Source organism: Oncorhynchus tshawytscha, linkage group LG08 (assembly GCF_018296145.1).
Source record: "Oncorhynchus tshawytscha isolate Ot180627B linkage group LG08, Otsh_v2.0, whole genome shotgun sequence".
Classification (NCBI taxonomy): Eukaryota; Metazoa; Chordata; class Actinopteri; order Salmoniformes; family Salmonidae; genus Oncorhynchus; species Oncorhynchus tshawytscha.
This window is the reverse complement of record NC_056436.1, coordinates 50,462,385-50,484,289: the sequence shown is the minus strand read 5'-3', so window position 1 is coordinate 50,484,289 and position 21,905 is coordinate 50,462,385. Positions and strand designations below refer to the sequence as shown.

General features: G+C 41.7%; 1 protein-coding gene across 1 annotated transcript in view; it reads left to right on the top strand.

Annotated features, from left to right (window-relative positions):
• LOC112256358 (BTB/POZ domain-containing protein KCTD8-like) overlaps positions 1-10,666 on the top strand; it is a 62,586-nt gene extending 51,920 nt beyond the window's left edge. The window contains exon 2 of the mRNA XM_024429557.2: positions 9,675-10,666. Within this exon, the coding sequence (XP_024285325.1) occupies positions 9,675-10,174 (500 nt within the window). The 3' untranslated portion in view covers positions 10,175-10,666. The remainder of the gene's footprint in view (positions 1-9,674) is intronic.
• The last annotated feature ends 11,239 nt before the right edge of the window (positions 10,667-21,905 follow it).

Below are 21,905 nucleotides of genomic sequence, written 5' to 3'. Positions count from 1 at the left end.
TGAGTGTTGCAATCGAGGACAGGCGATTTGTGAGCTTGTGTGTCCTACTACTAAGAGCACTTACAGTTGACCGAGGCAGCTCTATCATGGCAGAAATTTGACGAACTGACTTGTTGGAAAGGTGGCATCCTATGACGGTGCTACGTTGAAAGTCACTGAGCTCTTCAGTAAGGCCATTCTACTGTTAATGTTTGTCTATGGGGATTGCATGTCTGTGTGCTTGATTTTATACACCTGTTTTAAAACGGTTTTTGCTGAAATAGCCAAATCAACTCATTTGAAGGAGTGTCCACATACTTTTGTATATGCGACTCACCACCTGGATTCGGTCTTATGTAGCAAAACGTGAAATTGTGTTTTTTACGTTGGATAAAAGTAGAGACTCAGCACTACAAAATGGTATATCAGACACTGCATTTGAGGACAATGGGAAAGTAATTCTGCTATGAAAGTTGATCAACTTGTAAACTCACTTTTGATAAAATTGCCTTTGAATGTTTTGGTACCTAGTGAAGAGCTCTTCTTTGTCTACACCCATTTAGCATCGTTCACACCCTCTTAAGCTTTAGCCCCACCCATCTCGTTTCGCTCTTGTGTTTACTGTTGTTTACTGACACCGGCAATATTCAACCGGTGGTGTACACACTTCACGTAACGTTAGCTAACGAGCCAGCCAGCTAAAGATAGCTAGTTAAACAACAATGAACAAAGTGCCAACAATGAACAAAGTGCCAACAATGCCTAAACTAGAATTGCAAATGGCTCTGGGAAACAAATAATAACGTCAGCTAGGGAGCCAGCCAGCTAACATTAGCTAGCTTGCTAACAGTTTGCAGATGTAATGCGGAGACAGGTGTTTTCTCCATCTCTTTAGCTATCATACTCTAAATCCACTGATTTCAAAACTCGGTCTCCCAGAAAGTGGAGAACAACACTTATGCAGCTCCACTACACAATACTTTTTTTTTAAAGCCGCGTTCGACAGGATTACCAACACAGACTTACCAGCTCAAATAGACAGCAGCCTTCAATATGACAGACCAATCCGAAATCCTCTCTCGGCATGTCCAGCCCACTCATTATCTCAGCCAATCATGGCTAGGGGGAAGGTTGCCAACTTTTTCTGTGGCTTAAGCAAAATGGCTTGTAATTTAACAATTTTATTCAAATTTACAGATGTCATATAAGTTTGTTATTAAGGCACATGAAAGTTGTTTGAGGAGGCATTTCGCCCCAAAAACGCATTTTGATAAAAATATATATATTTCTTTACATTCGCACGACTCCCCTGTGAATGTGAAAGTCGTGACTTGCGACATACGCCTAGCTTCACGAATCGGGTCACATATATAGTGTATATTTTACTCTGTTTGAGCGGACTGCCACATCCCTAAAATTGGCGCGTGACATTTGGTCACTGCTCCTCCAAAATGTTATTGTGGGGAAAACAAAGTGACCGCTGCTTTCTCTTGGCCAGAGTTCAGATTATGACACTGGTAAAGCTGCTATCCTTCAGGCTTACGAGTTGGTCCCAGAGGCGTACGGACAACAGTTCCGTAAACTACAAAAGATAGAATCAAAAAGCCGTGCTGAGATTGCAAGGGAACAAGCGTGTCTTTCTGATCGGTGGTGTGGTTCTCAAAAGGTCAACGACGTTGAGGATTTAAAAGACACTCGTAATTCTCGAGAAGTTCAAAAATTGCCTTCACGAAAGGGTTTCTACCTACATTTATGAGCACAAGGATCTCACTCTTGAAAAAGCAGCAGCTCTGGCAGATGAGTGTGTGTTGGCACATAAAACTACCTTCACAAACAATGCACACAGTAGTTATCCCTACGCATAAAAGCAATTCAGAGAAGTCACCTCCAAAAGGTTTCGGTCCTTTTCTACAGTGCCCAAAGAAAGATCGACAGAACAGATTTTTTGTATATGCCAGTTTGTTATTATTACCGTGAGAAAAGGACACATTGTCTCTGTGTCCTAAGTTGAAACAGAAAAATGAGAGCGAAAAAAATCAGTTTCTTCTTGTGGGAGCCCTCCAGCCCAGCCTTTCATTTTGGAGGGTGTTTTTTTGCTTTGTCTGAGACACTTCAGCAACTGGTTACAGTGTGTTAGTACAAGGCGTGGAGATGGGTTGCATGGAAGTTCATTTTTCAAATCAAATCAAATCCAATTTTATTTGTCACATACACATGGTTAGCAGATGTTAATGCGAGTGTAGCGAAATGCTTGTGCTTCTAGTTCCGACAATGCAGTAATAACCAACAAGTAATCTAACTAACAATTCCAAAACTACTGTCTTATACACAGTGTAAGGGGATAAAGAATATGTACAAAAAGATATATGAATGAGTGATGGTACAGAGCAGCATAGGCAAGATACAGTAGATGGTATCGAGTACAGTATATACATATGAGATGAGTATGTAAACAAAGTGGCATAGTTAGTGGCTAGTGATACATGTATTACATAAGGATGCAGTAGATGATATAGGGTACAGTAAATACGTATGCATATGAGGTGAATAATGTAGGGTATGTAACATTATATTAGGTAGCATTGTTTAAAGTGGCTAGTGATATATTTTACATAATTTCCCATCAATTATAATGTGGAACTCAAGTCTGATCTTGTTTCTGGTTCTGTTGTCGTTGGAGTGAATCCTAGCCTACCAATGAAGGGGCTCATTTATTTTGGAAAATGATTTGGCTGGAGGGAAGGTCGTGCCAAATCCTGTAGTTTGTAAAGAACCCTGAGTAGAGGAACTTGATGGGTTATCAGAAAAGTACCCTAGAGTGTTCCCAATGTGTGCCGTTACATGTGCTATGTCCAAGAAAGTTGCCGGGAGTAAGTCTAGTGTTGAGGAACATGTCAGCGATCCCACAATGGTCGATCTGTCTGAGACGTTTATGGGTGATCCTAATTTTAGTAAATCTCCTGAATTGACTTTTCCTTTGAAAACCCCTAAGGTGAGTGAGTTTGTAGGACCACTGAAGGAAGAGAGTTCCTACAGTTGACACTTCGATTTCTAGGAAGCAGCTGATTTCTGAACAGAGTAAAGATGTTTTCATCTCCCCTTTCTGCTGAGATACGTCCGGAGGAAGAGTTTGTTGAAGTTTGTGGGGTATACTTAGACAGAGATGGTGTTCTAATGAGGAAATTGCATTCTCGTGCCACTTCTGGGCAAGGCAATTGGGCCAGTGTATCTCAAATTGATGATCCAGTTACGCTTAGCTGTTCTGTCTGGCATTTAAGTGTTGACAGCCAGTAGACACAATGTTTATAAATTGGAGGAGGCGACGTATTTAAATAGCAAAGCATTTAAGTTGATCATGTTGTGAGATGGATGTTATTTTCTGTTGGTTGTGAGCAAACTTGTCCAACAAAAATCTAGGATATATTTGGTGTCTTAAGGGGGAAGATGTTACAGGCTTAGATTTTTCCATTTATATTTTGAGGTTGGATGTTAGGTATCACCTCGTTTGTCAATTGGCGTCATCTCGTTAGTTGGAAGATGTTTCACCTGTGCTGGCCCAGGTGATATTTAAGAGTGGCTGGCCCAGTGCAGTTGTCTTGAGAGATGTGGAGGGTTAACACCTTTAGTTTGCACTCCCTATTTGAGTTATAGACAAACAATCCTTTATCTGATCATCTCTCTTTTTTTGTTGTTATTCTTCACTTTTTGTATTTCTTCCTGTTTTTTATGTTTGGTGTGGGTTTTTCTTTTGTTTGACTCTTCTTGGGCAAATTTATTGGGTGCTCATGGTGGGGGTGTTTTAGGTCCCAGTTGTTGTTGCTAGTCAACTTTCAATGGACACCCCTATGAGTGGGATCAGTTTATGGAACCATTCAACTAATCTTCAAACCATCGTATTCTACTACTCTCATCACCCCACTGAGAGCTATCGATATAGCTGGCTAGCCTATTTTCAAAGAATCATCTTCCAGAGCGAGTGGAAGTGGAGTGTCTTCTGTAGTTCTTTTCAGGACTACACAACGGATTGCCGGTTGCCAAGCGAAGGCAGTTGAGAGCAACAGTAGAAGAGATGGGTGGGGACCCCTTTTGGACAATCAGAGTATTACAAGTGTGCCGCGGAAAGGGCCAACCAAACCCCTTTCCAAGAAGGCTTGGTTCCGACAGAGATACCCAAGGCATTTACACATACAGTGCCTTGCAAAAGTCTTCATCCCCTTTGGCATTTTTACTATTTTGTTGCATTACAACCTGTAACTTAAATTGATTTTTATTTTAATTTTATGCAATGGACATACACAAAATAGTCCAAATTGGTGAAGTGAAATGAAAAAAATAACTTGCTTCATAAAATTCAAAAATAATTTAAAACGGAAAAGTGGTGCGTGCATATGTATTCACCTCCTTTGCTATGAAGCCCCTAAATAAGATCTGGTGTAACCAATTACCTTCAGAAGTCACATAATGAGTTAAATAAAGTCCACCTGCGTGCAATCAAAGTTTCACAAGATCTGTCATTATCTCAGTATATGTACACCTGTTCTGAAAGGCCCAAGTGTCTGCAACCCCACTAAGCGAGGGGCACCACCAAGCAAGCGGCACTATGAAGACCAGGGAGCTCTCCAAACTGGTCAGGGGCTAAGTTGTGGAGAAGTACAGGTTAGGGTTGGGTTATAAAAAATATCTGAAACTTGGAACATCCCAAGGAGCACCATTAAATCCATTATTATAAAATGGAAAGAATAAGGCACAACAACAAAGCTGCCAAGAGAGAGCCGCCCACCCAAACTCACGGACCAGGCAAGGAGGGCATTAATCAGAGAGGAAAAGAGACCAAGGATAACCCCGAAGGAGCTGCAAAGCTCCACAGCGGAAATTGGAGTGTCTGTCCATAGGACCACTTTAAGCCGTACCCTCCACAGAGCTGGGCTTTATGGAAAAGTTGCCAGAAAAATGCCATTCCTTAAAGAAAATAATCAAACACGTTTGGTGTTCGCCAAAAGGCATGTGGGAGACTCCCCAAACATATGGAAGAAGGTACTCTGGTCAGATGAGACTAAAATGTGCTTTTTGGCCATCAAGACAACGCTATGTCTGGCACAAACCCAACGCCTCTCATTACCCTGAGAACACCATCCCCACAGTGAAGCATGGTGGTGGTAGCATCATGCTGTGGGGATGTTTTTCTTCGGTAGGGACTGGGAAACTAGTCAGAGTTGAAGGAATGACGGATGGCATTAAATACAGGGAAATTCTTGAGGGAATCCTATTTCAGTCTTCGAGATTTGAGACTGGGACGGATGTTCACCTTCCAGCAGGACAATGACCCTAAGCATACTGTTAAAGCAACACTCGAGGGGTTTAAGGGGAAACATTTAAATGTCTTGGAATGGCCTAATCAATGCTCAGACCTCGATCCAATTGAGAATCTGTGGTATGCCTTAAAGATTGCTGTACACCAATGGAACCCATCCAACTTGGAGCTGGAGCAGTTCTGCCTTGGGCAAAAATCCTAGTGGCTTGATGTGCCAAGCTTATAGAGACATACCCCAAGAGACTTGCAGCTGTAATTGCTGCAGAAGGTGGCTCTACAAAGTATTGACTTTGGGGGTGAATAGTTATGCACGCTCAAGTTCAGTTTTTTGTCATATTTCTTGTTTGTCTCACAATAAAAAATATTTTGCATCTTCAAAGTGGTAGGCATGTTGTGTAAATCAAATGATACAAAATATCTACACTGCTCCAAAAAATAAAGGGAACACTTAAACAACACAATGTAACTCCAAGTCAATCACACTTCCGTGACATCAAACTGTCCACTTAGGAAGCAACACTGATTGACAATAAATTTCACATGCTGTTGTGCAAATGGAATAAACAACAGGTGGAAATTATAGGCAATTAGCAAGGCAACCCCAATAAAGGAGTGGTTCTGCAGGTGGTGACCACAGACCACTTCTCAGTTCCTATGCTTCCCGGCTGATGTTTTGGTCACTTTTGAATGCTGGCGGTGCTTTCACTCTAGTGGTAGCATGAGACGGAGTCTACAACCCACACAAGTGGCTCAGGTAATGCAGCTCATCCAGGATGGCACATCAATGCGAGCTGTGGCAAGAAGGTTTGCTGTGTCTGTCAGCATAGTTTCCAGAGCATGGAGGCGCTACCAGGAGACAGGCCAGTACATCAGGAGACGTGGAGGGGGCTGTAGGAGGGCAACAACCCAGCAGCAGGACCGCTACCTCCGCCTTTGTGCAAGGAGTAGCAGGAGGAGCACTGCCAGAGCCCTGCAAAATGACCTCCAGCAGGCCACAAATGTGCATGTGTCTGCTCAAACGGTCAGAAACAGACTTCATGAGGGTGGTATGAGGGCCCGACGTCCACGGGTGGGGGTTGTGCTTACAGCCCAACACAGTGCAGGACGTTTGGCATTTGCCAGAGAACACCGTTCTCGTTGTAGGGAGGTCGTTGTAGGGAGGTCATACAGGCACGTGGAGGCCACACACACTACTGAGCCTCATTTTGACTTGTTTTAAGGACATTACATCAAAGCTGGATCAGCCTGTAGTGTGGTTTTCCACTTTAATTTTGAGTGTCACTCCAAATCCAGACCTCCATGGGTTGATACATTTAATTTCCATTGATAATGTTTGTGTGATTTCGTTGTCAGCACAATCACCTATGTAAAGAAAAAAGTATTTAATAAAAATATTTCATTCATTCAGATCTAGGATGTGTTATTTTAGTGTTCCATTTATTTTTTTGAGCAGTGTATTTTAAATTCCAGGTTGTAAGGCAACAAAATACGAAAAATGCCAAGGGGGTAAATTCTTTCGAAAGCCACTGTAATTACATTCATGATTTCTTACTCCAAATGGGCGGAAGTTTGTGTGCAAAGTATATGATTACTGTGAGAGTAGTTTCTAAATGTACCATAGTATTATGTCTCTGCCCCTCTCTCCATCTCTTTCTCTTCATCTCCTTTGTAATAATCCGCCATATTGTCAGTCTGCTAGGGCCTGTTTTTATGTATTACCTGTGTTACCATTTACTGTAGTTATTTAGTAAATAAATAATTACACCAATTTGTGTAGTACTGAATCAAGTAAGGCTGGGGTTTTTGCAGATGCAGGAGGTTACGACTGTTCAAAATGATATGATACGAGGTTATAATTAATACGTTGACTGTTTTATGGATGTGATAGGTAAAGACCTGATTAATTTAATCAGGTAACAATTAAACATAGTTAGTTGACTAAATAAATAAGTCATTAGATTAGGGCGGCAGGGTAGCCTAGTGGTTAGAGTGTTGGAGAGTAACCAGATGGTTGCAAGTTCAAACCCCTGAGCTGACAAGGTACAAATCTGTTGTTCTGCCCATGAACAGGCAGTTAACCCACTGCTCCTAGGCTGTCATTGACAATAAGAATTTGTTCTGAACTGACTTGCCTAGTTAAATGAAGGTAAAATAAATAAAAAGATGAATGAAAGTAAAGTCACGACAGTAGCCAGTATGTAAAACAATCACATTAAAAAAAATACGCAAGTGAACCCTTTCAAAATAGCAGCTATCCACTAACACTACTGCCCATGCACACATTCTTATTCTGAAAACTGGAAAGAATATACCTGTGTAGTCTACCTGCTATTAATTATAGTCACCCAAACCATTCTGTAATTTCATTTGACTCTGCTGATAAAGCTATGTTGACACTATTCTTTTAATACTGCAATGTGGTTTCGATTGAGTCGCGTCCCTAAGACTTATTGAGATAGGGTGCCAAGAACCATCCCACACAAAAGCACATTGTGTCACGTTCGTCATAAGGATTGGACCAAGGCACAGCGTGGTATGTGTACATTCTCTTTTTAATGAATGAACAAAAACAACAAACAACCAAATGAAACGCGAAGCTATACAAACTAGTGCTGACAGGCAACCAAACATAGACAAGATCCCACAACTAACAATGGGGAAAATGGCTACCTAAACATGATCCCCAATCAGAGACAACGATAAACAGCTGTCTATGATTGGGAACCATACCAGGCCATCATAGACATACAAAACCCCTAGATGACAGAAACCCTAGACATACAACAACTAGAGTACCCACCCTAGTCACACCCTGACCTAACCAGAATATATAGAAAAACAGAGAATCTAAGGTCAGGGCGGGACACATTGTTGAATGCCAACTGTCTCGGTGAGTTAGTAATCCTTGAATGGCACACTTTCCCTACGGACCCTAATCAAAGGTAGTGCACTACTGTATACAGAGAATAAGGAGCCACATATGACGTGCCTTTGTCAAACAAGATGTATGATATGCTATTTATCTAATGGAGTCACATTTTCTCCTCTGATGTACTGGCTCCCTAACTCTAAAGTCCCTCTACTAGCTTGACTTTAGTTGTCTAAGCATTGAGAGTAGCAAGTTATTCATGCTCTATTTTCAAATCAAATGGGAGACAGTAGGACAGAACATTCTCCGTTTTAAAGGGAACAGGGAACGTTCCCAGGGAACGTTCTAAATTGGTTTGATTTCTACTGACCCTCTGCAGTCTATTGCATTATTTTTTTCTCCATTCGTGCCACTGAGTGTAGAGAAAGATGAAAAAATGAAACCTGGTACTGATTCGATTCAACTTTAAAAAATTGCTGTGTGAGGGGGGGAGGGGGGCAATAGAGATACAGCATGTGTGCGCACGAGCGTGTGTGTCAGAGATAACGAGATCTGTCTCTATCACTACTGTAAATCCCAGAGGTAGAAACATCTCTGTCCACACAAAGGAACTGCATTGTGGGAAGAGTAATCTAGGATCTACATATGTAATTGGTTTCCGTGGTGGAGGCATTCATTGTGAATGATGTTTGGCGTCCTTGGGGTCTTGGCTACTGTTGCTATTAGTGAGATAGTGAACCAAAGTGGAAGCCATGAAGTACAATGCCTTTGAGGTGCATCACTGATTTACAGCCTGCATGTGTTTGCTAATACGGGCTTGCAGCGGCCCACCAAAAACCCAGGGCTGGCTGACATTTGAACACAAGCCATATCAGCTATTGTGAATGTAGATCATTTATGTGTTTTTGTTTATTCTGCAGTGGGTAGGGGGGTGTAGAAGCATTTTTTGATTCATATTTCAATTAAATGTTATGGGCAAATTGTAGAATCGACATAATAGAAATTATGCCTCTAGTTCTGATGCTATAAAACCAGGGGTCAGATTCAGCCAAACTCATTCTACAAAAAACCCTGAGCTGTGGAATGTCAGAAAATACTAACGCTGCAAAAAGGCACCCTTTCACTTGAATCAAAATGAGTTACTTGTAAACATGTGAATATTGTTTTTATGCAGATTTCAGAATATTTACACGGAAATCTGTAGCCAATTGGATGGAAACCTAGCCACTGACAAGGATTTTATGCTGAGTGTTGAGATGCGTTAGCCTTCTTACTGTAACCAGAGAGAGAGAGAGAGTGAGAACGCGAGCGAGTACCTAGCACAACCGATTCAACTGCTCAACTAATCACCAAGATGAATTAGGTGTGCTTGTACTGTAACAGAACATAAGTGGAACGGCTGTGGCACTGAAGGAGAAATTTGGGGGAAATTGGCAGCATGACATTCACAGGTGCTCTTTACTCCAGTTGTCTCAACATGTGACTGACCTTGTCTATCTGCTCTGTGTTTGCCAGGGCCGGCATCGAAGATCGTCTCCCCCAAGCAGGACTGTGAGGAGCGCCAGAAGGACAAACTGGGCACCGACAAGGGCAGCGAGAGCGGCACCTCCCTCAACGAACTCTCCACCTCCAGCTCCGAGACCCACTCTGAGGCCACCTCGCCCCAGGACGGCCACAACTTGGGTGGGGGAGGCGGCGGGGCATCCATGGCCCCCTGCGGAGCCCTCCAGTCTGTCTCTCGGCAGCCCAGCACCCTCACCCTTGGGCGGCCCTCCAAGAAGGGCTCGTCAGTGCAGTGGATGCAGCTGCCAGATAAGCGACGCAACAGCGAGCTCTTCCAGTCGCTGATGGGGCGTGAGGGCGGCCTGAGCAGGAAGAAGAACACGGAGAGACCCAGCGCAGAGGAAGAGATGAAGCAGTGCATACAGGACTTTAACAACATCAAAATCCCACAGGCTTTCCCCGAGCGCAAGCGGCAGTGGCAGTCCGAACTACTCCAAAAGTATGGTCTATAGGGACCCTTTTCTAACACCATGCCACAAGCAGTAGTCATTTTAATTTGGATTCCCTCCATTTGGCTGGTTTTAAGTGCTATGATTCATTCTCAAATGTCTTCCAGTTCAAATGAAGTTAAAAGGATGATCAACAAACTGTTTTTGTGAGGGGAGGCACAAGGTTAGTAAGCACATGCATTTCTGGGGCACATCCCCTTTACCGGTATGTTGTCTCTTCAGTTCTAGATTGCATTGGAGATTACGTTTGAAACAATATGCCTATGTGTACAGTATATGACTACTGTACATTTGTCCAGTTTATTAGGTACACCACCCCGTTCACAAAAATGGTTCGCTCCTACAGACAGCGAGTCAGGTGGCTGTGGCATGCTATATAAAGCATGCAGACATGCAAAGAGGCATTCAGTTACTGTTCGACTGACTGTTAGAATGGGCAGAATACAGTTGAAGTCAGAAGTTTACATACGCCTTAGTCAAATACATTTAAACTCAGTTTTTCACAATTCCTGACATGTACTCCAAGTAAGAATTCTCTGTCTTAGGTCAGTTAGGTTCACCACTTTATTTTAAGAATGTGAAATCTCAGAATAATAGTAGAGTGAATGATTAATTTCAGCTTTTATTTCTTTCATCACATTCCCAGTGGGTCAGAAGTTTACATACACAAATTAGTATTTGGTAGCATTGCCTTTCAATTGTTTAACTTGGGTCAAACGTTTCGGGTAGCCTTCCACAAGCTTCCCACAATAAGTTGGGTGAATTCTGGCCCATTCCTCCTGACAGAGCTGGTGTAACTGAGTCAGGTTTGTAGGCCTCCTTCCCCACACACGCTTTTTCAGTTCTGCCCACAAATTTTCTATAGGATTGAGGTCAGGGCTTTGTGATAGCCACTCCAATACCTTGACTTTGTTGTCCTTAAGCCATTTTGCCACTTTGGAAGTATGCTTGGGGTCATTGTCCATTTGGAAGACCCATTTTTGACAAAGCTTTAACTTCCTGACTGATGTCTTGAGATTTTGCTTCAACATAACCACACAATTTTTCATCCTCACGATGCCATCTATTTTGTGAAGTGCACCAGTCCCTCCTGCAGCAAAGCACCCCCACAACATGATGCTGCCACCCCGTGCTTCACGGTTGGGATGGTGTTCTTCGGGTTGCAAGCCTCTCTCTTTTACCTCCTAACATAATGATGGTCATTATGGCCAAACAGTTCTATTTTTGTTTCATCAGACCAGAGGACATTTCTCCAAAAAAAGCATGATTTCTGACCCCATTTTTTTAACCTTTATTTAAATTAGGCAAGTCAGTTAAGAACAAATTCTTATTTTCAATGACGGCCTAGGAACAGTGGGTTAACTGCCTGTTCAGGGGCAGAACGACAGATTTGTACCTTGTCAGCTCGGGGATTTGAACTTGCAACCTCTTGGTTATTAGTCCAACACTCTAACCACTAGGCTCCCCTGCCACCCTATGTGCAGTTGCAAACCGTAGTTTGGCCTTTTTTTTAACCCGGTACGATGGGTGTACCTAATAAACTGGTAACTGAGTGGATATTTCCATTATTTGACACATTCAGTGTCAGTGGATTGAAATGGTTGTGAATGCAGATGACTGTTAACAAATAAGAAAACATAGATAAACTGTAGACCGCTAAAGACTGAAAGTACATTATTCTCTCTGTAGATAATTAAGTGTTCAACATGTGAATTGTTTAAGAAGTTTGTAAATCCACATAGTGGAAAGAGGGGAAAATGTCCATTCAGTATCTACCATGGACTTCCTTTGTGTTTACTGTTGTTGCCCATGGTCAATATGTGCGTAATGACATTTATTGTCATTTATTGTCACTACTTTTCTATTCTACAATAAAATATATCATGTTATGACACTTTTTAGTCCAGGACCAGGCTTAATCAGTGTCTGGGAAACCAGCTTTTTATGAATAAATCTCTCGGTGCTGGGCTAAGAAAATGGGAAGACAGTTGTCTTACAATGACTAGATAGAGGCTGGTTTAGTCATATTTTACATCAGGATTTGAACCTTGGGGAAAGTCATCCAATCAAAAACAATGGTTGGAGCAGCACAGTTTTTGGAAGTGTTGGTAGAGAGCCACAGTAATTATGGTGTGCTGAAGACAGAGCCTTTGCTGCAGTGTTAACCCCAAGCCGTCTTTCTGTTGCTCACCCAATAACTTTTATGAAAATCACTGAAAAATCGGATTATTCAGCAACGGAAGACTGTTTCTGTAAGTCTCTATTTGTTGCCGCTTAACAAGGAAAAAGCTGCTGGCCATTTTCACAAGTTTCCTACTTCCCCCAAAGATCTGAATTGGAGATCAGGAGTTTTTCAATTATAACGGAGGTTAACATGCCTTGATGCTCTGTTTTGAGGCAATGCACATTGTCAAGGCTATCTATTTTTGCTCTGCAGAGGTACATTAAGATCTGTGTATTATATCAGGTGGCCAGTATACGCCAGTTTGTTTGGTAGTGTACTGCACATTTTCAAGGTGAGATGTTTTGTTTTAAAGACATTTAATGCATTCAATAAAATATAATATTAAACTAGAGGAACTACAAGATTTCCTTCAACACATTTTTCAGACCTAGTGTACAACCCAATTACGAATCCCTTACCATGAGCACATAGCAAAAACAAACCCAAGCTTAGTAAATTGAAGAAAACGCAACTCACCAATTGCTTTGACAGATGGAAAATGTGGTGGCAAATTACATGAACACTTTGACTGCTTTGCGTTTGCTCTTTGAATGAGAAGAAAATGAGCATCAGAGACTCTTAAAACATGCCTCACTGATTTTAACCCTGCTTGTCTAAATTGTCTCGATCCATGGTGCTGAAATGATCATGCAGTTAGTCTCAAATGAAATTGCTGTGTATCACAACAACATTTAGCAGGTGAAGTTCTCTTCCCTGCCAGGGACAAAACATGTCAGAAAATGGAAATGTGAACAATGTTTTTAGATAATTGATTATTGATTATTTCACTGATAGTTGACGCAAAACTGAAACTGTCTGATACACTCAGAAACCAGTAGTAATGTGGTAAGATTTCCAATAAAAACCGCCCTGGTCCATCTCTTGCAATCAGGGCTCATCTACAAGAGGTCGGTAAGAGGCCCCAGTTGAATATATTCGAACGGAAAATAAAAGATGAAGATTTGCTGGCATTGTTAGCATTGTTTCCATGGTAATGCAGGAAAGTGGATGGGACTCTCCAAACATAATGACAGCCACCCACTCTGGGGCAGATAGTGCTGGTTGATGTATGCATAGGCAAGAATTTTACATTCTGAAGTCCATGTAAACTGACACAACAGTTATTATTTAACCACGGAGAGAAAATTGAGGAGACATTATGAGTCTCTCTTGAATCCATTATCGCTGTGTCGGACTGCTAAGGCCATGCACAAGTCCCAGTGAAATGTATTATTCTGCTTTTTGAAAATCTAGTTCTCACTGGGAATTTATTTAAGGAGTTAGATCTGTCAATAGAGGATTGACCATATGACAAGACCGAGAAGTCCTCTGAAATGTCTGACCGGTGCTGTTGGAAAAAATTACAACGTGCCCTTTATGAAAATTCACCAATTTGCATAGTGCTGAGCAAAAAAAAAAAATTGTTGGTTTTTGGAGGGGGGTTATTGAGGGGGTTATTGAGGGGGGTTATTGAGGGGGGTTATTGAGGGGGGTTATTGAGGGGGGTTATTGAGGGGGGTTATTGAGGGGGTTATTGGGGGGTTATTGAGGGGGGTTATTGAGGGGGGTTATTGAGGGGGGTTATTGAGGGGGGTTATTGAGGGGGGTTATTGAGGGGGTTATTGAGGGGGGGGTTATTGAGGGGGTTATTGAGGGGGGGGGTTATTAAACTAATTGAATAGTTTTTTGGGGGAGCTCAATGTGCCGTTTCTCTAGAGAAATCAAATCATGCAGGAGAAAAACTTAGTCAAGAACTATGTGGGACGCTAGACTGATTGGAAGTTGTAGTTTTCATTGTTCAAATATTCAACCTAGATCAGCACAGAAACGTGGTAATTAACTACAATAAAAGCCAGAATATGGGTTTAGGCTCAGGCTAGAATGGAAGGTGGCTGGTGCGTAGGAGAAAAAATATATGTGGAGTTCAAAAGGTACTCACACTCAAAACCATGAAAAGGAATACCCCAAGGAAGCCAAGATGCAAAAATAATGTAGTTAATTGTCACGATCGTTAGTATAGACGGACCCAGGCGCAGCGTACGTAGAGTTCCACATTATTTATTAGAGAGTGAAACTTAGAAAAAAACAAAAACAATAAACGAACCATGACGACAATGCAGTGCTAACAGGCAACTAAACATAAACAACATTCCATAACCCACAGGTGGAAAAAATACAACTTAAGTATGATCCCCAATTAGAGACAACGATTACCAGCTGCCTCTAATTGGGAATCATACACAAACACCAACATAGAAAATTAAACCTAGAACCCCACGTAGAAATAATAAACTAGACAAAAAAAAACCTAGTCACGCCCTGACCGACTCTACCATAGAAAATACAGGCTTTCTATGGTCAGGACGTGACATTAATTCAATCCATGCTCAAAAATTACAGAACGTGCAAGGTGCTATAAAACACATATGGAGCACACGTTTCGGGCTCATCAGGGCTTTGAAGGGACTGCTGGTGCCTGTAGACAACATTACAAGAAACATGCAACAATGTCCAATTCCTTATTAAGCCCTCCAATTCCTCATTAAAAACTCTACACCCCGAAGGGCTTAATGAGGAATTGGACCTTACATGATTTTTGTAATGCTGTCTACATGCACCAGCAGTCTCTCCCTCAGCACTCTGAACTTTTACATTAATAAGTCCTTTTTTATTAATAATATGCAGTTGAGTTTCTCTTAATTCAACTACATTATGTAAACACTTTCATAAACACTGTTTTCCTTATTAAATCTTAGCCTGAGGGCAGAAATATCTTTCCATATTTTGAGGATGGAATTGTTTAAGTAAAGTACCAATGCAGCCGTTTTTATCTCATCTTCAAATCATTTCTGGGTAAAAATTAAGTACCTTACTGTGATTGTTTTCCATAAAAATGGTCAAAAATAAGAAACAAATAGCTTCTTAGCAAAAACCAATTTCTCATGCAATAATTTTGCTAGAACTGTCAGTGGTTTGAGTTGGGAGGGAAAACTGAAAATGAGCTGTTATTGACAGAGTTTTGGAACTCTTTCTTATTGGCCATTAACTAATTTACTACATGGTGATGTCACCATCGAAGGCCATAACTCCCTCCCACCAAAACAGGCTGAAGTTTCAGGTGGTCTTTTCAAACATCTTTTACACTATAAGGGCATTTTCATAATTTTCACAATTGCACATTATTATTCCAACCTCAATGTGGAAATATTGATAAAACACAGGAAAATCACATTTTTGACTGCACTGGACCAGACATGCCATATAACGGGTGTCATTGAAAATGACTCATGCAGCATTCTCCTTCACAAGCTGATGTTGGACTTTTCACATGGATCAGTCACAAAAAAATCTGTTGGACGATCGGAAGTCTGCCTTGGGGCAAAATGTCATCAATACTGTATGGACATGATGGTGACAACAAACCGTAATGTAAAACCCTAACCCAAACCGATAGATCTTTCCTCATTTAGTTTGGAGTGATTTTTTTTGTACCATTAGCTCAGCCAATCACTCTACTGAAAAAAAAGATCAAAAAAGATTTGGAACAACATTGGAACTACAAGGAAATTAAAATGTTCATATCTCGTTGGACTTGGCCTCTGAGTGTGGACATCAAAGAGGGTTCGTGCACCTGCCAAATGAGACTGCAGTACATTAAAACGGATCCATTTTTGATGTTACACATATGCATATTTAAAAAAGCACAGGAAAATGAGCTGATCTTCAAAAACCTGAAGGTTTTACATCAGTCGCCGCTTGAAATACATGACTTCATCAACCAAGGCCATATCCCGTCCTCAGAGCTTTTTTTTGTTGGTCACGTGTCAAATAAAACAGGTGTAGACCTTACAGTTAAATGCTTACTTGCAAGCCCTTAACCACCAATGCAGTTCAAGAAATAGAGTTAAGAAAATATTTACTAAATAAACCAAAAAAATGTAATCAACTCAAAATAACAATACCGAGGCTACATATAGGGGTTACCGGTACCGAGTCAATGCTCGGGGGTACAGGTCAGCGCAGGTCATTTGTACATGTATGTAGGGGTAAAGTGACTATGCATAGATAATAAAAAGCGAGTAGCGGCAGTGTAAAATGAAAGGGTCGGGTGGGGTGTTAATGTAAATAGTCCGGGTGGCCATTTGATTAATTGTTCAGCAGTCTTATGGTTTTTTGGGGGTGTTCCTCTGACACCACCTAGTATATAAATCAAATCAAATGTTATTTGTCACATACACATGGTTAGCAGATGTTAATGCGAGTGTAGAGAAATGCTTGTGCTTCTAGTTCTGACAGTGCAGTAATATCCAATGAGTAATCTAACCTAACTATTTCACAACAACTACCTTAAAAACACACAAGTGTAAAGGAATGAATAAGAATATGTACATATAAATATATATGAATGAGTGATGGTATAGAACGGCATAGGCAAGATGCAGTAGATGGTATAGAGTACAGTACATACGTATGAGATGAGTAATGTAGTGCATGTAAACATTATATGAAGTGGCATTGTTTAAAGTGGCTAGTGATACATTTATTACATCAATTTTTCAAATTTTTTCTGGAGTTGAGTCAGTATGTTGGCAGCAGCCACTCAATGTTAGTGATGGCTGTTTAACAGTCTGATGGCCTTGAGATAGAAGCTGTTTTTCAGTCTCTCGGTCCCTGCTTTGATGCACCTGTACTGACATAGGGTGGTGTAGGTGTCCTGGAGGGCAGGTAGTTTGCCCCCGGTGATGCGTTGTGCAGACCTCACTACCCTCTGGAGAGCCATACGATTATGGGCGGAGCAGTTGCCGTACCAGGCGGTGATACAGCCCGACAGGATGCTCTCGATTGTGCATCTGTAAAAGTTTGTGAGTGTTTTTGGTGACAAGCCGAATTTCTTCAGCCTCCTGAGGTTGAAGAGGCGCTGCTGTGCCTTCTTCACAACGCTGTCTGTGTGGTTGGACCATTTCAGTTTGTCCGTGATATGTACGCAGAGGAACATAAAACTTTCTACCCTCTCCACTACTGTCTCGTCAACGTGGATAGGGTGGTGCTCCCTCTGCTGTTTAGGTCCAGGATGGCAGGAAGCTTGGCCCCAGTGTTGTGCTAGGCCATACGCACTACCCTCTGTAGCGCCTTGTGGTCAGATGCTGAGCAGTTGCCATACCAAGGTGCAGCTGTAGAACTTTTTGAGGAACTAGGAACCCATGACAAATCTTTTCAGTCTCCTGAGGGGTACAATGATACAGTAGCTATGTTTCCATGAACTTGTCCTGTGATTTGTTTTGTAAAAATTTAGAAAGTTTGCATAGAAAATAGATGTGACAATTGCCAATTGCGTTATTAAATCGGCGACAGTCTATATGCCCTCCCATCATCTGTTTCATGTCTCAGGTAGTCCGCAAAAGCCAGCATGGATAGAATGTAATAACTGACTGTTTGCCATACACTGTATACTAATAATTCTCATGTGCCAACGTATCTCCACGGTCCGTGCCATGGTGAAACATGCACTATTGCAATACTAATTGGATGGTGAAACTTGCCAGCCAACCAGAAAGGCATAGCAATTCAGGCATCTTTGAAAGTCAGGGCGATCCTTGTCCTGCAATGAAAGATTATTTTTATAGTTGAAAAACATTATTTTGCAAGCAGTAGGCATTTTGAATGAAATGTGGAGTGGAGCTTTATAGTTCCATGATGAGATTGCGTGCCCTGCGTACCTTCAAAATTATAAGGTCATCGTCATTTGAGAAGGGTGCCAATGGAACCGTTCCTGCATGTGGGCATTAATGCATTTGCAGGAACCCTTCTTTATACTTCTATTGGTCGAAGGACACAGTGTGCCAGCCAGCTAGTCCAAGGAGTACTCCGGTACACAGCAGGCAGGGGCGAAACCTTGTGTTAACTAATAAGCTAGCTAACAGGCGGTGACGCTAACTATCAAGCTAGTTAGTACAGGGTACGACCAGTAGACAGTGTACTTCGCCCCCGCCTGTCGGCCACAATTTTCTCTGGTGCACAACAGGTTCTTTTGGGAGGGGTGTTGCCCCAGCCTTCCGCCTGCTGTGCTAGTGTGAGGCGGGGGAGAGCGTTAGAGTGTCGTTCACCCCCGCCTGTCGGGCATGTTTTCCCACAGTTCTGTTAATGAAGGTGAGGACATGCGGGAGTGAAGGACACTGCTAAACTCCAGTAAAAAATATATTTCCCTTTTGACCCACATTCGAAAGTGTCACACAAGCATGAAGATGCAGGAACCAAGGGGGTTCCCGAGGGGGGGGGGCTTCATGCAAATGCCCACATGCAGGGATGCCCCGACTTGTGGGCTGCAGTTGTGTAATTGTGTAATTTATTTCCATAGTCAGTTGTTAGACAAAAGAAAAATCCACCCCTGTCGAATGGAAACAAATGTTACCAATCTTCAGAAATGTTCTCCTATATCTGCGGTTTCCTTTACACATCGCAATTATTATTTTATTTAGGACATTGCTTTTGTCAATAAACCTGGGTCAATGGAAACCTGTCTAGTGGTACAATTGAGCGATTGAAGGGAAAAGTGCCGCAGTTACGCAGATGCATATGATTAAAGGGGAATTTCACCCTGGCTCTGCCATGGCATATAGTCACCTTTTTGTCATAAACGTCAACATTATCCAAACCACAAGCTAGAACGAGTGCATTTTCATTTCACTGGGAAAATATAGAAATGTTGACTTCCTGTGTTTTTCGTCTGCTCATAGTGAAGCACAACGTCCAGCATTCATAGCGAATTTTGAACAACCAGCACACAGTAATCTCAGAATTTCTCTAGGCGTTTTGCCCGTGTAGTGTTCTGTCTGACTGTGCTAATTATTATTATGGTTAAAATAATGTTTTTGTGTATATGTTTGGCCCACAATGGTAGGATGACAAAACAAAGAACCCTGCAGTTAACATTGTGAAATCATATAAATGATGTGATGGTTTCCCCACAAAGCAATGAGTTGTGTTCACAGCCTTAGCCTCACACCATTAGATCTGACCAATTGAAAAACCCTTGTCATTGGAGATTCCATTATCCGCAATATTAGACTTAAAAAGAATTATCCAGCGATCATACATTGTTTACCAGTGGGCAGGGCAACCGACATAAAGGTTCATCTGAAGATGGTTCTGGCTGAAGCTAAAACTGCGTATAGATGGTATGGGGATATTGTTACCTACATCTCCACCAACGATGTTAAAAGTGAAACAGTCAGAGGTCACCAAGTGCAACATAACTTCAGTGTGTAACTTAACATCGTTGGTGCCGATGTGGGTAACAATATCCCCATACCATCTATATGCAGTTTTAGCTTCAGCCAGAACCATCTTCAGATGAACCTTTATGTCGGTTTCCCTGCCCACTGTTTTCCATCGCTGGTTGAAAACAGTTTTCTGCCCCTCCCAAAAGATAGAATTTGTAGATAACTGCCCCTCTTTCTGGGACTTCCCTACAAACAGGAACAAGCCTCTCCTGCTGAGGCGTGACAGACTCCATCCAAGCTGGAGAGGTGCTCTCATCTTATCTATCAACATAGACAGGGCTCTAACTCATCTAGCTCCACAATGAGATAGGGTGCAGGCAAGGCAGTAGGCCGTTACCAGCCTGCCATCTTAGTGGAGTCTGCCACTAGCACAGTCAGTGTAGTCAGCTCAGCTATCCCCATTGAGGCAGTGTCTGTGCCTCAATCTAGGTTGGGCAAAACTAAACATGGCGGTGTTTGCCTTAGAAATCTTACTGGAATAAAGACCTCCTCCATTCCTGTCATTATTGAAAGTCATTGTGATACTATTTCACATCTCAAATATGACTACTTAACGTTAAATCCCTCACTTCCAAGGCAGTCATAGTCAATTAAGTAATCACTGATCAGAACCTTGATGTGATTGGCCTGACTGAAACATGGCTAAAGCCTTATGAGTTTACAGTGTTAATTAAATGAGGCCTCTCCTCCTGGTTACATTAGTGACCATTTCCCCCTGCACATCCCACGTCCCGCAAAGGCTTTGCTAACATTTACGACAGCAAATGTCATTTGATTTTGTAAAAAATTACTGCGTTTTTGTCTTTTGAGCTTGTAGTCATGAAATCTTTGCATCCTACTCAATCACTATTTTATAGATACTGTTTACAGGCCTCCTGGGCCGTATACAGCATTCCTCACTGCGTTCTCGGAATTCCTCGGACCTCGTAGTCATGGCTGATAATATTCACATTTCTGGTGACAGTCCCACTACAAAAGGCTTTCAGAGCCATCATCAACTCAGTGGGTTTTATCCAGCATGTCTCTGGACCTACACATTGTGTCTAGTGTAATAAATATTGTGGATCTAAATGTTTTTCCTCATAATCCAGGACTATTGGACCACCATTTAATTAAATTTGCAATTGCAACAAATAATCTGATCAGACCCCAATCAAGGATTATTAAAAATCGCACTATAAATTCACGGACAACACAAAGATTCCCAGATGCCCTTTCAGACTTCCTCCACCTATCCAAGAATGTCAGAGTAAAAACAATCTGTTAACCACCTAACCGAGGACCTAAACTTAACCTTGCGTAATACCTCGGACACAGTCACATCTCTAAAAAATAAAAAACATTTGTCACAAGAAATGAGCTCCCTGGTATACAGAAAATACCTGAGCCCTGAAGCAATCTTCCAGAAAATTGTAATGGAAATGCTGCTCTTCTGAAAAAGCCCTCACTGCTGCTTGATCAGACTACTTTTCCAACCTGATTGATGAGAATAAAAATAGTCTAAAAAATAAATGTTGGATTGTCGCAAAGCTAACTAAAAAGCAGCATTCTCCAAGTGAGGACGGCCTTCACTTCAGCTGTCATGAAATCATGAACTTCTTCGACGAAAAGATCATGATCATTAGAAAGCAAATTATGGACTCCACTATGAATATGCATATTTCTCTAAAGCTCAGTCGTCCTGAGTCTGCACAAATCTGCCAGGACCTAGGATCAATGGAGACACTTAAGTTTTTAAATCCTGTATCTCTCAACACATTCACGAAAATAGTCATGGCCTCTGAAACTTCCAGCTGCCTACTAGACCCTATTCCAACTCAACTACTGAAAAAGCTACTTCCTGTGCTTGGCCCTCCTATGTTGAACATAATAAAAGTATCCCTATTCTCCAGATGTGAACCAAACGCACTAAAGGTGGCAGTAATAAAGCATCTCCTGAAAAATCCAAAACTTGACCCGTAAATTTTTCAAAATTATAATCGAATCTCCCATTCCTCTAAATAAAAAAACGTAAAACTGTTGCGCAACAACTCCCTCCCTTCCTGAAGACAAATCATGTATAACGCTCCAGTCTGGTTTTAGACCCATCATAGTACTGAGACTGCACTCGTGAAATTGGTAAATGACCTTTTAATGACATCAGACCAGACTCTGCATCTGTCCTCGTGCTCCTAGACCTTAGTGCCGCTTTTGACACCATCGATCACCACATTTTTTTGGAGAGATTGGC